The sequence below is a fragment of the Musa acuminata genome, chromosome BXJ2-5 (assembly GCF_036884655.1).
Source record: "Musa acuminata AAA Group cultivar baxijiao chromosome BXJ2-5, Cavendish_Baxijiao_AAA, whole genome shotgun sequence".
NCBI classification, from domain to species: Eukaryota; Viridiplantae; Streptophyta; class Magnoliopsida; order Zingiberales; family Musaceae; genus Musa; species Musa acuminata.
The window spans coordinates 45,515,350-45,531,714 of record NC_088342.1 but is presented as its reverse complement, the minus strand read 5'-3'; the positions used below and the strand labels follow the sequence as shown (position 1 = coordinate 45,531,714).

General features: G+C 40.6%; 2 protein-coding genes and 1 pseudogene across 3 annotated transcripts; 2 read left to right on the top strand and 1 right to left on the bottom strand.

Annotated features, from left to right (window-relative positions):
• Nucleotides 1-796: 796 nt before the first annotated feature.
• On the bottom strand, nucleotides 797-2,141 carry LOC103986528 (O-fucosyltransferase 20-like; annotated as a pseudogene).
• A 143-nt stretch (nucleotides 2,142-2,284) lies between these two features.
• LOC103986414 (4-coumarate--CoA ligase-like 5) lies at nucleotides 2,285-9,723 on the top strand. Its single transcript, XM_009404430.3, has 6 exons — nucleotides 2,285-3,460; nucleotides 3,545-3,734; nucleotides 7,243-7,388; nucleotides 7,477-7,544; nucleotides 8,633-8,735; nucleotides 9,444-9,723. The coding sequence occupies exons 1-6, from the start codon at nucleotides 2,435-2,437 to the stop codon at nucleotides 9,567-9,569; spliced, it is 1,659 nt and encodes a 552-aa protein (XP_009402705.2). The 5' UTR covers nucleotides 2,285-2,434; the 3' UTR covers nucleotides 9,570-9,723.
• Nucleotides 9,724-9,825: 102 nt separating this feature from the next.
• LOC135585373 (uncharacterized) lies at nucleotides 9,826-16,011 on the top strand. 2 transcript variants are annotated; one of them, XM_065109898.1, is made up of 6 exons: nucleotides 9,826-9,964; nucleotides 10,352-10,409; nucleotides 11,138-11,798; nucleotides 13,288-13,719; nucleotides 13,828-14,128; nucleotides 15,496-16,011. In XM_065109898.1, the coding sequence occupies exons 3-6, from the start codon at nucleotides 11,391-11,393 to the stop codon at nucleotides 15,636-15,638; spliced, it is 1,284 nt and encodes a 427-aa protein (XP_064965970.1). In that variant the 5' UTR covers nucleotides 9,826-9,964; nucleotides 10,352-10,409; nucleotides 11,138-11,390; the 3' UTR covers nucleotides 15,639-16,011. The 2 variants fall into 2 exon arrangements, with proteins under 2 accessions (XP_064965970.1, XP_064965969.1); XM_065109897.1 differs by having other exon boundaries at nucleotides 15,440-16,011.
• The last annotated feature ends 354 nt before the right edge of the window (nucleotides 16,012-16,365 follow it).

The following is a 16,365-nucleotide window of genomic DNA, read 5'->3' as shown; positions in this document are numbered from 1 at the left end:
GTCCTGACCGAGGAACGCCAATCAACATCCCAATGCCAACGTCCCGACCTATAGCCGACCAACCTCGACGACTCGTACGGCCGACCAAAGTCACCCTACATCGGCCCATGGAACTCACTCATCGGCCACATCACATCAGTTCCCCAACACTGATGTGATGTCTGATTCAATTTGAGACTAATGAATCATTAAACTGTTTCATGTCTGATTCGATTCTGGTTCAAAATTAGCGATGCTCAATGAATCTTTCCAACGAACACTATATATATATATATATATATATATATATATATATATATATATATATATATATATATGATCTGTCGTACATTTGGAATGACCGATGGTCTACGACAGTTTGGACACGACACGATCCATTATCCACGTCGCATATTGGTTGCCATGTCTCCTTCGACCCACTTTGGTCATTGTCGTCATTGTAATAACTCATATTGTCATCCTTCTATAAGCTAATTGTATATTATCCCATGCATATCCTCTTAATATTATAATTCTTATATTTTATAAATTTATATTAATATTCTTATAATTATAAAAATAAAATAATTAACTTTTTTTCATCGATCGTAATAAAAATATTTTTTTTTATTTTTATTTTACAAATTAAAATTTTCTAATGACTAATTTTGATGATGGGTAAAAGGATAACCGTTGAGTTCCGTCTCTCGGCTGGGAGGCGTTCATGACGTGTGATGAACTTCTTCTGCCCGGCGTTAATGTCAGGTTCTCTTTGTTTGTACAGGTTAGGGAACTCTGTCTCGCCCGCCGATCACCATTACAAGCTGAAATAGAGAACGGGCAGCGGTTGTGAGCGTACCTGGTGACTTCTTCGGCGGCAAGCCATGTTGGACCTCCCAGTGAGGAGCTCCGGCGTGAGCTTCCTCTCCGCTCGAACGATCTCGTCGTGCTCGGGGGTGAGACCAGGAAGGCAACCGGCTCGCACCCACACATCCTTCTCCAAACCCAGGTGGAGTGCGAGGTACGGACCTTTGCTTCTCATCCTCATGCGAGCTTGTTGCCCAGTTCTCCGATTGGAGCTGAGAACCTCAGTGCATGGAACGCAACCGGGTAAGTTTGGGGACACACACGAGAGGGTGCAGTGGTTACCTTGCACCGGATCTTTGGGAGAACGGGTGGGAAGTTCTTGGAAAGCCTGGAATCCAGGCCACTCAGGAGCAGAACACCTTCTCTGTTAAGCTGCACCAGCAATCAACAAGGAGAAACAATGAATCAAGAGTAAATATAAGGATTCCATTCCGTCATTTGATGAAGAACGGATCGAAAGAAGAATTGTTTTGCGCGCTGACGACGTTTGTCGTAGGAGAAGACGAGGACTCACTCGCTTCATGTGTCTTGATCGAATCCAAGCAGGGTAGACATGAAGAGGCGTTTGCTTCTCCTACACCGGCCTTGTCATGATATGAGTCGACGGCAACGAGGACACCACCTTATAATGTCGTCGGCAAGAACGCACTTGAAGTGCTCCAGGTCGAACACATCAGAGAACTCACTGCTCAAGCAAGGAACCAGTCGAGATGCTACGCACAGAAGTAAACGAGGTGACTTAAGAGGACGGGCACGACGAGCGGCGCGCCGAGAACGCGAGCGATTACCACCGCATCGATGATCTGGTTCCTCTGCTAGTTGAGCCCGCCGGAGACGACCACCAGGAGATAATACTTCCGGCGACCGGTCCGCGCAGCGGCCACGCCCTCCGCAACGTACTACTCGCTGAAGTTGAGACATGGAACGTATCCCGTCCTGTCCGGTCGCTGCCAGAACTCCCCAAGCGCCTCCACCCCTCCTCCGGACATCGCCACCGTCGAATCTGATGGTTCCGGGGAGAAGAGGGGGCGGCGGTCGAGGTGGGGACACGGGAGAAGGGGGTCGAGGTGGTGCCATGACCTCAATATCCCCACAAGCTCGAAGAAGAAGAGCACCCAAAGGAGGAAGTTTGGGCTACGACCAAGGGCAAGGAGGCGGTAGCCGGGCCGAGAGGCCTTCTTGGTCGGGGAGAGGAGGAGGAGGCTGTGGAGTGAGGTGGAGGAGAACCAGCGGATGATCTCCGAAGGCACAGCGATGTACATAACCCGCCTTCCCTTCGACGACGTCGCCGCCATTTCTCTTCTACGCATCTTTTTTCCGTTGCGGCAAAAACAAAAAGAAACGACAGGGCGTTGAAATTATCTTTTTGCCCATAAGTTTGTTGACAATCCGTTGTGTTTGTCGTCGGTAGAGTCTATAGCAGACCAATAATTAGCGCCTCTGCTTCCCCCGGCAGCGCCGTCCTCCATCCATTACCAGGTTCAATTTCGGCCACGTTGAACCCTTCTCCTCTGCTCATCATCTTCCTTTTTCTCGCAGCCCCGCTCGAAATCCTCACTCTAATCTTCTCCCTACTGGACCGCTCCCGATGGCGGCGGGAACCCCTCAGCTGCCACCCACCGTCGACCCGAGGAGCGGCTTTTGCCGCGAGACCAAGGTTTTCCACAACCTCCGGGACCCCCTCCCCCTCCCTCCCGAATCCCTCCCCCTATCTGCCGTTTCCTTCGCCTTGTCCCTCATCCCATCCCCGCTCCCCGCCCAGCCCGCCCTCGTCGATGCCGCCACCGGCGCCGCCGTCTCCTACCCGGACTTCCTCGCACGGATCCGGAACCTCGCCGCCGCCCTTCGCACCGGCGCCGGCGTCTCCCGCGGCGATGTCGCCTTCGTCCTCTCCCCGGCTGGCCTCGACGTCCCCGTCCTCTACCTCGCCCTCCTGTCCATCGGCGCTGTCGTCTCCCCGGCCAACCCGCTCAGCGCACCCTCTGAGATCGCCCATCAGATTCGCCTCTCCAACCCCTCCGTAGCCTTCGCTACCACCGCCACAGCCTCCAAGCTCCCGGCCTACCTTCCCACCATCCTCCTCGACTCCCCTCGCTTTCGGTCCTTTATCTCCGCCGACGTGGCGGCGGGGGCGGCGGCGCAGCAGCAGCCGGTGGAGGTGCGGCAGTCGGACACGGCGGCGATCCTCTACTCGTCGGGGACCACGGGGCGGGTGAAGGGCGTAGCGCTGACCCACCGGAACTTCGTGGCCCTCACCGCCGCGTACCACGCCTTGACGCGGGAGGTGGAGGACGAGTTACCGCCGGTGGTTCTGTTCACGGTCCCTCTCTTCCACGTGTTCGGGTTCATGATGGCGCTCCGCGCGGTGGTTCTGGGGGAGACGATCGTGCTGATGGAGCGGTTCGATTTCGGGGCGATGCTTCGGGCTGTGGAACGCTACCGGGTGACCTTCATGCCAGTGTCGCCGCCGCTGGTGGTGGCGATGGCCAAGTCCGACGAGGCCGCCCGCCGCGACCTATCTTCGCTGAGGGTCCTGGGCTGCGGCGGGGCCCCGCTTGGCCGGGATGTGGCGGAGCGCTTCGCCGCGCGCTTCCCCCACGTCGAGATCGTCCAGGTCCGGTTCGATATATATAGTGTCGTCAGCCTTAACTTCCAAGATTCTTAACGGCGCACGCGTGCATTTTTGTGACCGTGGCAGGGGTACGGGTTGACGGAGTCGACGGGCGGGGTGGCGGGGACGAGGACGCCGGAGGAGAGCAAGGTGTTCGGCTCGACGGGGCGGCTCGGGTCGAACACGGAGGCCAAAATCGTGGACCCCACAACCGGGGAAGCGCTGGGCCCCGGGCAAAGAGGGGAGCTCTGGATTCGTGGCCCCACCATCATGAAAGGTCTGCTCTATGATTCATTTGAAGTAAATGCTGAACAGGTTTCGTCAGTACATTTAAAGCGTTGTTCCAGCATCATGATTCCTATTCTTGAATATGCTGGTTGAGCATCAAATTGAATCTTAATTTGATCTACATGATCTAGATCCTTGACTCAAATAAATGAAATTATACGCGGAATATATATATATATATATATATATATTTGTATATATATATATATATATATTTGTATATATATATATATATATATATAGTATGTATATATATTTGTATGTATATATATATATATATATATGTATGTATATTTGTATGTATATATATATATATGTATGTATATATACATGGGTTAGGAATCATATACTGAGATGGGTTAGGAATCATTTGGGATGGGATGGAAATTGGCCCTACTGGAAAGGATTATAAGTAGCAAGGTTTTTATGGAATGAACCCCATGAAGTTAACTGGAATTGCCTGACTATTTGGTGACGAATTCGAACTTATAGGCCAACCAGGATTGAGGAACTTGACAGACTTGCTACACATCAATTGGCATCAATTCTAATTGGCCAAGTTCCATTTGAGTCATTGTCCGACTTGAGGGTTTCAAGATTGGACCTAACTTATCTCAATTTAGGTTAGCAAATTGAATTGGATTTAGGCATCAAACAACTTGATTGAGTGATCACTCAAATCATGAGTTATTGAGGAACAGGATTCATTTGTTATCTATTGCACATGGATCTTGAGCATGAAGTTTATTACTCTATATAGTAGTGTAGAGAAGTCTTATCTATCTAAACTCGTTACTTGTTTTGCTCATGAATGTTTTCGATTGTGGATAGAAAGAAGGTATTAACCTGAAATGGTAATTTATTAGGTTCCATATTTTTCATTTTTTATCTTATGACCTTTTGACCCATATTGACAAGGAGGAAGGCTCTTTTTGATTTTTGTGATTCAAAGAAAATTCTGTTTTTTGTTTTTCCATGATTTTTAATAATTTTTTCCTCTTTTGAGTTCTTCGGCCTAGATTTGTCCAATCCTATTATTTGATCCTGCCCATCACATTTGATTATCATTTTTGTAATGAATGGTTAATCCTGATTTAGATCTTGATTTAAAACCTTGCCTTTTGTTGTATAAATCTTCAATACTTATTAAACACATGCGAAAGGACTTTATATGAAGAAAGCACCTATCAGTTTTCAATACCTTGATGTCTTCCTTCTCTACATAAAGGAGGTTAGGGCTGCTATTAGGGGTGTTCAAACGAAAACCGAATCGAACCAGAACCGAATCGATCCAAAACCGATTCGGTCCAAACTAATTCATCAGTAGTTTGGTTTTGAAGGCTATAAATGGTTTTAGTTCGATAAGTACTCTTCTTTTGTTCGGTTAATCGGTTCGAACCGAACTGAATTGATTTTAATTTTAAAAATGCTAGTCTGACCGAATTCACTGCCTTAAGCCCTTATCCAGTTAAAATCAATTAATCAAACCGGCTCAAAGGCCCTAATAGCAATGTTGGCCCAATCTTAATGTTTCAATTTCACAGATGATATGGGCCAATTCACAAATTTTACATGTCAGCCGAATTGGACCAAGATTCCAGTTCACTTCAATTGAATTCATCAAACTGAACTAGTTCATTTGAAATATATATATATTTTTAAATTACTTGAAATTATAAACCAGTTAACCGGTTTTGAACCAATTGAGTTAGATAGGTTGAAATCAGTTACGGTTCGAACCTACCTTACTTTAACCGAACCGTTCGGTTCATTTTGACCCTTCCCGGTTTGGTTCAAACCAATTTGAACACCCCTAGTTGCTATCCATACTCCCCTTTCTCCTCATTATATTTTTTTATTTGTCTTTATGACAATAAATGTCAAACATTGAAATATTAGTGGTAGATGGCAACAAGGTTCGCAATACCGTACCGTATCGGTATTTCGACCTAGGCTCGGTATCGGTATGGTACGGTGTACCGAGCGGTACACCCAGGTGCACTGAGCATTGTAACACTGCTACAATGCATTGCTACAGTGCACTATAACAGTACACTGCTACAGTGCCTACAGTGCACTGCTACAGTGCGGACCGGTACCGGGCGGTCCACGTACCGCTGGCCTATCGGACCGATACGTACCGCCCATACCGGGCGGTACAATTCGGTATGATAGACCTTGGATGGCAAATTGAAAGTTGCGACAAATGCTATAATAGAGGCATCTCCGCTTCTACTTACTGGTCATAATTGCATGTCTATTGTTATTCCTCCTATACTTCCCTCTTCTTTTGTCTTCCCACCTATAATAGCCACTTAGGGAAGTCATTGTCCTTCTTCCTCTCCTCACCTTTTTTTTTTTTTTTTGTATCTTTGAGGTTGTCAAATCAATTATAACTACTCACGCTTGGCTATGGGAGTGTGCAAATAACATTGGCAGTTTTTGACAACTTCTAGCAATAAGATCAAGAAATTGATCAAACTTAGGTCGGGTTTGGATGATGCCACTGTTAATCAGGCATAATGTATTGAGACTGACTTATTCCATGAACTATAATATGACCTAATCACATAATGTGCCACATACAAGGATATCTTTTAGTTAGATTTGACCATCAATATTTGTTAAAGAGTAAGATGTTGGCCTTTTTTTCCTGGTCGTATATGCTTTGTTTATTCCAAAGCTACATGCGAAGCATGTGGACACTTAGATCAATCTAAGATTTCAAATAATGGTCGGGCTGTTATATCTAGACCAGTGTTTACTGGTTCAACCAATGATCGACACTGGACCATATGATTCTACACTGATTGGTAATCATTTTTGTACTGTTATATCGAGCCGTAGAGGTTGGCGTACTGCTTGATATATCGATATCATACTAGTCTGGCAACGAAACTGGAAGCAGACGGAGATTTTAAAACCTTCATATTTGTTTTATATATGACCATATGGCTTTACACTGGTTGGAAATTATTTGTTTTACTGATATCAAGCCATATAAGTTGGTATACCACCTGATATACTGCCACACTGGTTTGACGACAAGTCAAAATTGATATCAGATCAAGATTTTTAGAACCTTTTAGATTGTTTTATATAGGACAGTTAAAAGTCACTAAAAAGAATTGTCGGGACAAAATATGTATGTGGTGCTTTGCTAAGTGGATTTTGTAATATCTATTTTCACAGTTAATAGAACAAATTTGTTGGAAAGATCTATTCTATCCAAAATAACCGAAAACAGACTATGGGTTTGTATCTATGGATTGTGATGGGCTTGATTGTTGTCTACCTAATCTTGATGTTGGCTGATTATTTATTTTTTATAACAATAATGGGATGACATAATCCATATGCTCAATGAAAGAAATATAGTATTTACATGTTTCAACTTTAACAAGGCAAACTTTCTGAATTATCATAAAGAATACATATTTAAACATTGAAGGAGCTAAATCTGCTGCATTTTTTTAACAAAAAATGATCTGGTAAAGGTTACGTTGGTGATGCTGAGGCAACTGCGGCGACCTTGGACTCCGAAGGTTGGTTAAAGACTGGTGACCTTTGCTACTTTGACGATGATGGTTTCCTCTTCATCGTGGATAGGCTAAAGGAGTTAATAAAATATAAAGCATATCAGGTTTTCGACATTGTATTTATTTATTTATTTATCTGTAATATTGTATTCTTGTATAATTAATCTAATTTACTATCTCCAATTTGCTTAGGTTCCTCCAGCTGAATTAGAGCATATTCTAGTTTCTCATCCGGGAATTGCTGATGCTGCTGTAATTCCGTATGTACATCCTGACTCTTTATAAACTTCATTCAAATGTATATGTCATTCCATAATGATTTATTACTCAAATACATGATAACACAATGTCCACAAACCTTTCTGTTTATGCATTGTTGGCTATTACCATGAAACACAGAACCATCCTCCCTACTTGTAGGGGTCAGGCAGCATACATCCCCAAGTTTCACATTAGTGGGAGCTTGTGTATTACAATATCCTTCATGGTATTACTATTACCGTACTCCATTATAATTTTTTTTCTGTTCATTTACAACTACAGTGATTGAGCTTGTTTAAGTCTCATTTATGTCTAGTAGAATGACAATTCACCTGAGAAAAATGTCTCTACATAGCTTTGCATTTCGTGAAAATTATAATGGAGGACTGTTTTCTTCTGTTTTGTATATTTAGTTCACATTTGTCTTATGTTGCTTAATACTGTCCTATTTTGAGAACTTGTAAGTGATTGCTAGCTAAGGGGGATACTGGTGCTTCAATGAAAATATTGCGGCTTTTCTGAAGTCAATACCCGTTTATATCACCATGCTAATCATATCATTGTTGATTGGCCCCAGTCCTAGTTCTTTGTGACCTGTAGATGGATTCAAGAAGACAATATCATTCTAATTTGGAATAAAAAAAAATTCTAAAGCCTTGATGATATTTGAAAATGAATTCTGGCTTAACAATGGTAAGATGCTATGTAGGTTTTTGAATGTGTATGCCTAATTCGTTACCATTTCTATTAAGAAAAAGTTCTTTGATGACATGCTAACACTATAACCATGTGTGTTTTAGATATGATATCAAGCATTAAGATCTTAGTTATTTGGAGTTGGCTGTATGAATCTTTTCCTATCGTTTTCTGTTGAGGGGAATATTATTAGTCATGTTAAGAGCCATCTGTTTTCTTTTTATTATTTCTAATAATTTTTTTGGAGAAAAAAATGCAAATGTAAGGTTCAATTGAATGGAGTAAACTCTTTGCCATTTTAGCAATCTATTTGTGACGTGTTCTTGAGTAATTTCTGTAGTTATGATATAATTTTGTTCCTCAAAATTAATAGTTAACTTTCCCATGGCAGGTATCCAGATGAAGAAGCTGGACAGATACCCATGGCATTTGTGGTCAGACAACCTGGAAGCATGCTTAGTGATGAAGAAGTCATGGATTTTGTTGGGAAACAGGTACTTATTGTTTTAGTTTTGACTCTTTAAATTCGTTATCGAGAATGACTTCATTTTGATGTGATGCAATTTCCTTGGGCCTGAATTCTTTTGGGGTCAGAGAAATATTGCCAAAGCTGCATAGCCAACACTTTTTTCTTTGGCGCTCTTTAGTTCTTGATTTTAAAAAATAGAGGTTGTAGTTTTTTTATATGAAAATCGATTTCATGATGATCATGATGCAGATATATCATTTTTCATTTGGTAAAGATTGACTTTACATTGAAGATTAGGCTCTATGGTTATCCACAGGCCTAATCCTAAGCTCATGAAGTCTCACATGTATCGTCAAATTAGTGAAATTACAGCCAATATGCAGTAACTCGTTAGTCATTGTGGTGGAATGATTGCCCATGACCTTCTATACTCGGAGAGGAGATTTTTTTTTTGGGAAAAGGGACTATATTAATTAAGTTGTATGGTCAACACAAAAAGAGACTATACTCAGAGAGGAGTTGCAAATCTGTCTAAGCTTTTTGTTTGATCTGAAAATGCCAGTTCAAGGCTTTCCTTTATAAAAGTCTGCAAATAATCATTATCAAATCACTGTGCAACCTCAATTATAAAATAATTTTCATCTGTCTTTGGCATTTTTTTTACCATATAAACCTGAAAGATAATTTGAAAATAAGGGTTTGACTTTTTTTCTCTTGTTTTGCTTTTCTGTAGGTTGCACCATATAAAAGGATTAGGCGCATTGCATTTGTCAGCTCAATACCAAAGTCGCCTGCAGGAAAAATTTTGAGGAGGGAGCTTATCAATCAAGCTGTTTCTTCACCTAAATCTATGCTATAACTGCTGTTTGTATTCCCCTTTTTTTGTAACACAGGATGCAACCTGTTTCAGGTTGATCTTCTCTTGGATCTCAGCCACAGCACACTTTTTTTCAGGGTTATATCATTTACAAGTATAAATGTTTTCAAAAAAATAAAGGGGTTGTTTTGCTTGAGTATAATGTTTAAATTGATACACATAAATATGTCAACTTTTATGCAGTGATGCTACTCATTATCCTTTTCCATTCATTTTGCAGGTCCATGAAAGTAAAATTCTGAATCTTTTGACTCCCTCTAACATGATTCATATCTTGTTCTCTTTGTGTAGCCCAATTATCTATTCTTCTCTTCACCTAAACCCATTAAGAGTTTCAGGTGATCGCGAAAAGGTGTATTTACAAAGTGCTGATTCAGGTACGATTACCAGTCTCAAATCCATTTTTTTTTCTGGTTTTATTATCAATAGTAGTTCCATTTGATTGATTGCCATCTTTAACATTTCTTGTCATTTAAAACATCTTGTTTTAATTAATAGCTGGGTTATTTTTTTGAACATTCAATAAAGCCCAGAAAAAAATAAAATTATTACTTAAAGCTGAATCACAAAATCACCATGAACTAAGAGTTTTCTTCACTGAATTACCTCAAGATTCTCTCGACTTTGTCAGCACCATCTTTATGTGCATCCATGGTTGTTAGCTCACATGAACTACAGTATTCCATCTTTGGTAGAACTTGTTTTGATATAGATTCATCTATGTCATGATTCCTTACCCTACCCTTTCACTCTTTGTTTTGCAGACATATGCTTCAAGGACAAGGAAAGCATAAGACGTGGGACAGAAGAAGAAGAATAAAGGTGAAACATGAAAATAAAAAGAAGCCTTTTATCTTCACCATCAAACTTCCTAATATAATTATGTTAATGACGCCGCCCACAATTAATGAAGCGTGCAGTGTGACGAATGCTTGTAAGGTTACAAGCAAAATTAACATTATATATCAATATGTTGAATTTATGAGTGGTATATTTGAAAAAGTAAAAGAATAAATAGGATAAAGATTTCATCCATGTCATGGAAATTCTCCAACCATGGATTTGGCCTTTTTCTCTCTCTCTCTCCCCAATAATCAAATAATATGCATCGATTTGTTGAATCTAATGGAGTGATTCTATTTAATTTTGTGCATTATTTTGAGTGAATTATTTCAGGTAAGTTTTAATTATTATTCTTGTAAAATCTGACATCATCTCCATTCAAAGAGTGGAAGGCCTCAATCTTGCACTTTAAGATTTATTTTGGTATTATATGCAATCATTTTTAGAGTTGCGGTCAGCTTCATCCTTTCTTCTTCCTTTTATGTGTTTGTCATGAGAATAATATAAGAAAATAAAATGTGTTTGTGGGTGCAATTATAGATGGAAATTTATGATGTTTGTAATAATATATATTAAAGTTGAATTTATAAGAATAAATATAAAAATTCACTAATTTTGTAATTTATTATTTCTATAGATTTTTATATACGTCTAAACCACAATCCCTCCTCACCTGTCTCTCACGCTTCACGCTAACCAACCGACAGGCGGACGACGCTTGCCTCGAAATAGGGTGTCTACTATTGTGACGCGACTTCAGTTACGGACAACAGGTGGCGCACATCCCGGCAGTAACGGCAGGTTTGGTGTCAACCTCCCCGGCTCTCGTAGCGCAAGTCATGGCGGGAGTCGGGTGAATAAAGGACTGGGAGCTGACGATAAAGGCCCCGCCCAGGCGCTCCCTCTCCCGCTGCTCCGCCGTTGTGTGTCGGATTTTGAAGTAGTTCCTGATCCCACCCCATGGATGGTGGCGACGCCGAGGCGCCGCTGGTGGCGGGCAACGGCAGCGGGGAGAAGGACCTCGACGCCGCCCTCCACTGCCTCGAGGGCTTCCTCTCCCTGCTCGGCTTCCCTGACTCCTCCTCCCGCGCCCGCCTCGCCGCCTCCTGCGTCGCGTTCCTCCTCCTCGGCGTCGCCGTCCCCTCCGCCGCCATCTGCCTCTCCCGGTGCTCGCGGCCGGGCTGCGGTGAGTACGAGGTGCAGCAGTTCGAGCTGTGCGTCCTCGTGTCAGAGGCCTCCCTGGCCGCCGTCTCCCTAGCTTGCATCTCGCGGAACCTCCTCAAGTACGGGATCCGGAGGTTCCTCTTTGTGGATCAGCATCATGGCCAGGTTGAGAGATTCCAAAAGGAGTATGTTTGCAAGATCCAGGTCAGGTGGATTACCAAAATTCTTGCTCTTAACATTAATCATTTCCTTTAGTTGGATGATGTTTTTGATCCGTGATTGATAATCGATCAACTAAAACACGGGGAACGACGGGTGAGATAGATTGAAATATGTATCTCGGTTTATGGCTTTACTTTCAAAAGAAAAGTTACTTTTAAGTATATGGGAAAGTATTTATGCTTATGAATTGTTTGAGTTACACTATTTTGATGTAAAGAACAAAAAATTTGTTATCACTGGCTTGTTGCATCTATCAGCTACTTTGTCAGCAATAGTTTAGATGGATAGGAGTGACTATATTTCTTGATGAACAATAGATTACTTGGATTAATAATGGAACAAATGAGATATGAGTGCACTCTGAGGATGATGCAAAAAAGTCGGTGTCTGTTTGATATGATGCAACGAGGTTATTTGATTTTTAAATCACATGTTCTAACCTGGCACTACCAATGGTGAAGGCCTTTACTTGAAATCCTACTGTGCATAACGGGATCCTTTTACTACCAGAATGATAGTGTTAGATTTTACTGTAGAAGATAGTCAAGTTTGCTCAAATAATTCTGGTGTGAGAACTTTTGGATTAATGTAAGAACAGGAAATAAAATGTGTACCAGTAATATCATATAAGGAATAGTTGGCAAGGCGGAATATTTGTACATTTTCATGATCATTGAGTCATGTATATGGTGACGGATTGAGTTTTAATTTCATGGACTTTTAAGTCCATCATAACTGATATGGAATAATTGGATATCAACCTTGCTGTTCTTGCAGCTTGGTTATTTAGCTGTTATTTTTTATAGCCAAGATATAGAATCCTTATTCTATCATTTTGTGGTTTCATCATGTTAAACTATAACCTGTCACTAAATTATTCAAGGATTATATTTTAGTTGAAGGTAATATCAAATTATTTATAAGGTGCAACACTTTTTAAATTGAATGATCATTTATGGACAGAAGTGTTATGAACTCTTATCAATAGGAAAGAAGATCTATCTTAGCAGTTCTCTTCATATTTCCATTTCCTTATTTGAATTTTGGATTGAACAGATTGATTTAGTTGTTTCCTTATTGTTTCTTCTTCATTTAAATGAGAACTTACTTCTTAGTAATGAGTCTCAATTGAAGTTAGAAACAAGTTAGAAGTCATTTGGGAGACGTTGAAGTAAATGTTAAAGTACTCTCACCATTTTTTGAGAATTAAGGTGCATTTGATGTCAATAGTTTCAAGTTAATTTAAGTTTCGATTTAACCTACTCTGAGATACCAACTTCTGTCATCCATGTGGTGCGTTGTATTTAATGTTTTTTGTAGCAGGGAAGTATGTAGTTGATTGAGTCACAATTCATGCCGGATTTTAGTATGCAAGTTGGGTGGCAGTTGATTATTAGGCTTACATAATTCCAGAATTTATGCCTCCCCAGATGATATAGACTGAGCAATCTTATTGTGTATCATATGGCAGGAGTTGTTTCGTTTGCTACTTTGGTGGATACTACCCTGCTTCCTTGTGATGACTGCCCGTGAAATTGTCCGCTTTATATACATCTTCCGTGAGTCCGCATGGACATCTGTTATGGTTTTGGTAGCTTCAATACTGTCATGGGTTTATATGACAGTAATTCTTTTATCAGCTTGTTTGTTGTTCAATCTAGTGTGTAATTTGCAAATTATTCACTTTGAAGACTATGGTAAACTTCTGGAAAGAGATGTAGATGCTTTGACATGTTTGGAGGAACATCTGCGCTTACGTTATTATCTTTCCAAAATCAGCCACAGATTCCGCATATTCCTCCTCCTACTCTTCTTATTTGTCACAGTAAGTCAATTTGTCACCCTTTTTCAGACCACTGGATACAATGGAAAGATCAATTTCGCTAATGCTGGAGGTTTAGCAGTAAGTATAAATGTGATTTATTACTTTCAGGTTCATATACAGGTGCTGGATATTTTCTCTATAATATATCTAGATATGGAACTTAATTCTTATGTTTCATGCTAACAGGTGTCATCAGTTGTTCAAGTTGTTGTTGTGGTTCTTTGCTTAAATGCAGCTTCTAAAATTTCCCATAGGGCTCAAGGGATTGCATCATTAGCCAGTAGATGGCATGCTTATGTAACATGCTGCTCTACTGGTTGTCAAATGCGTGCTACGAATAGCTCAGGGAATTTGGAGGCTATTTTGGCAAGTTCCTCATTAATGGATTTTTCAGAAAGTGATTTGGAATCATTCGAAAATGTGGCAATGCAAAATAATGTGCAGTTAGCTTCTCTCATATCCTCATATCACAAGCGGCAAGCCCTTGGTAAACACCTTTTCTATCTATTATTATGAGGCTTGTTGAGGTTTATGTTGATTTGTAAAACTTAGATGTGACCAATAACGTGTTATTTCAAAAGCCCTTAGTAAACACCTTTATGTTTGTGGTAGATGATTGTACACCTTTACCTTCTTTTAGAAATGAAGCCAAAGCATGTATATGCGTAATAATTTAGACTTGAGTATGATTTGGTTCCTCTTTTATGTTCAGGAAGTTATTGTATTAATTGCAGATGTTTCAGTTTTTTGTGAATCAAAGTTTGTAAATTAGCATAATGTATGTTCTCTTTCAATGTCAGATTTTGAAAAACTCAAGTATTCCTGTTTTATATTTTCATAAATGTTAGCATTATCAGACACCATTGCTGTTGATTATACAGGGCAAAGATCTCATGTATGATACTTACCGTAGCCCCTTGCAACAACCTTCTAGATGTCATCATCTCTCTTTGAGAAAGCTGACCTGTTAGGCCTATAGGTGAGGTAGGTTCTGTCAGAAGGGCTTATGACATCTAGGAAGTAGTCGGGATGGGCTTTGGTATGTGGAGCTGAACTCATTCACAACCTCGAGTTGATATCATGCATGTTACTTCTCCGAATACCCTCTATCGTCATAGTAAGCTGCCAGGACTATATTGAGGCTTCACAAATTCTGCAAAATCCTTTATTTCTTTGCTTGAAAAACACTGCCATTTACCTTTTAACTTCTCAAGTTCGCTGTATACACTAGATGATCACATTGGTTAGAATTTCTAGGTCTTAATCCTCTCAGTTGTGTAGGGAGATAGGAAAAGAAAACCAGTTGATCTGATTACCCTGATTTTGTTTGTTTTTGTCCCTTTGAGGAATTTGCATATCTGACCATGAATGATTACTCTCTTTGAAATATGCTTGATAGTGAGATTTCCTTTTTTTTCCCTCTTGCTATCCCACAACTGAGTTTGATGTGCTTCTTGAGCCTTTGATTTAACGTTTCAGTCTTTTATTTGTTGCAAAAATTTCAGAACTGACGAACTAAGTTTAGAACCATTTACTGTTGGGGACCTAAGGATTAACATCGCTTATGCCTGTCACATTGTTTCAACTGCCTAATGCAATTGAGTATATTGCATATCCAGCATAGTTTTATCTGAGCAAATAAGAAATACACTGCAGAGCTCTTTTTTTCTTGCCAAATCATCGTTGTAACATTTTGAGATATCAATTGTTTCTGTGTGGGTGTTCTCCTATGCATAATTATCTTTCTTTCTTCTGACAATATCTCATGACGTATCTGTCAATTATGTCATTCTTGCAGATTGGTTTCTCCTTTCTGTTGGTTGCATCCTTATGTTTCTGTTATTGTATTCACAGTTATTTACCTACAGTCGAATCCTGGGGGCATTACAATTTTTGGATGGACAGTGGACCGGACGTTGCTCAACACCATTTTCTTCCTCGAGTTGACACTGGTGCTTTTCGTGCTTAGTAAAACTATTGTCTTGCCTTCCATGTGACCTTCCATCGATGGAATCCCCAAGTTTTGTCCCAATTTATGCACCCACATAGCTCACGTAAGGTAATAATATTCATGAATAAGTTCCATGGCCGATGTTATTTCATATATCTTTTCATGGATACTAAGATGAGGCTACAATTTGCAAGGAAGAGCATGTCATACTGTCAGCCTTGATATAAAGCACCGATTGACCTGAGATAATGTGATCCTTTTGGTTCAGAGTGAATTATGTATGTACAATCATCCTCTTTTTTTTTTTTTTTTTGAATTCAACTGAATTTAAATGCATGTACAAAGTTCTTTGTAAAATTTTCTTCCCTTGTTCACAATCACATAATGAAAGGCTCCTGAAATACTTGGCTTGATCTAAATAGATTGTAGTGTTTTTTGGTAATCATGCAACAAACAAAGTGGCTTGGTCTGTGTTTTTCTTTGTGGTGGCAGAAATTTTAGATTTCCCCCTTCCAGACATTTTGCTCAAATATGTGTGTCAAACTTCCTCTGCATCAGAGCTTTTATGGGTATTCTTTTCATCCCTGGCCGTGCTTTCCGGTCAATATCAGATTGTATATCATGTCCTGCTGTTGCTTGTTGCTGTTATCAAGTTTGAGCTGAGGCTTTTGTGATGTGATGGCGTCTCTTCTGTTGTTGTTTGTTGCTTTGGCTTTTGTGATGGCATCTCTGCTGCCGTTGCTTGTTGAGACTATCTTTTTTGGTGCAGTTCA

Excerpts from the sequence above, each read along its gene's own strand:
- LOC103986414 (XM_009404430.3), top strand. The coding sequence starts at position 2,435 with ATGGCGGCGGGAACCCCTCAGCTGCCACCCACCGTCGACCCGAGGAGC. Across the intron at positions 3,735-7,242 it reads TGGCCCCACCATCATGAAAG|GTTACGTTGGTGATGCTGAG; the intron begins GTCTGCTCTATG and ends GATCTGGTAAAG. Across the intron at positions 8,736-9,443 it reads TGGATTTTGTTGGGAAACAG|GTTGCACCATATAAAAGGAT; the intron begins GTACTTATTGTT and ends GCTTTTCTGTAG.
- LOC135585373 (XM_065109897.1), top strand. The coding sequence starts at position 11,391 with ATGGATGGTGGCGACGCCGAGGCGCCGCTGGTGGCGGGCAACGGCAGC. Across the intron at positions 11,799-13,287 it reads AGTATGTTTGCAAGATCCAG|GAGTTGTTTCGTTTGCTACT; the intron begins GTCAGGTGGATT and ends ATCATATGGCAG. Across the intron at positions 14,129-15,439 it reads TCACAAGCGGCAAGCCCTTG|ATTGGTTTCTCCTTTCTGTT; the intron begins GTAAACACCTTT and ends TCATTCTTGCAG.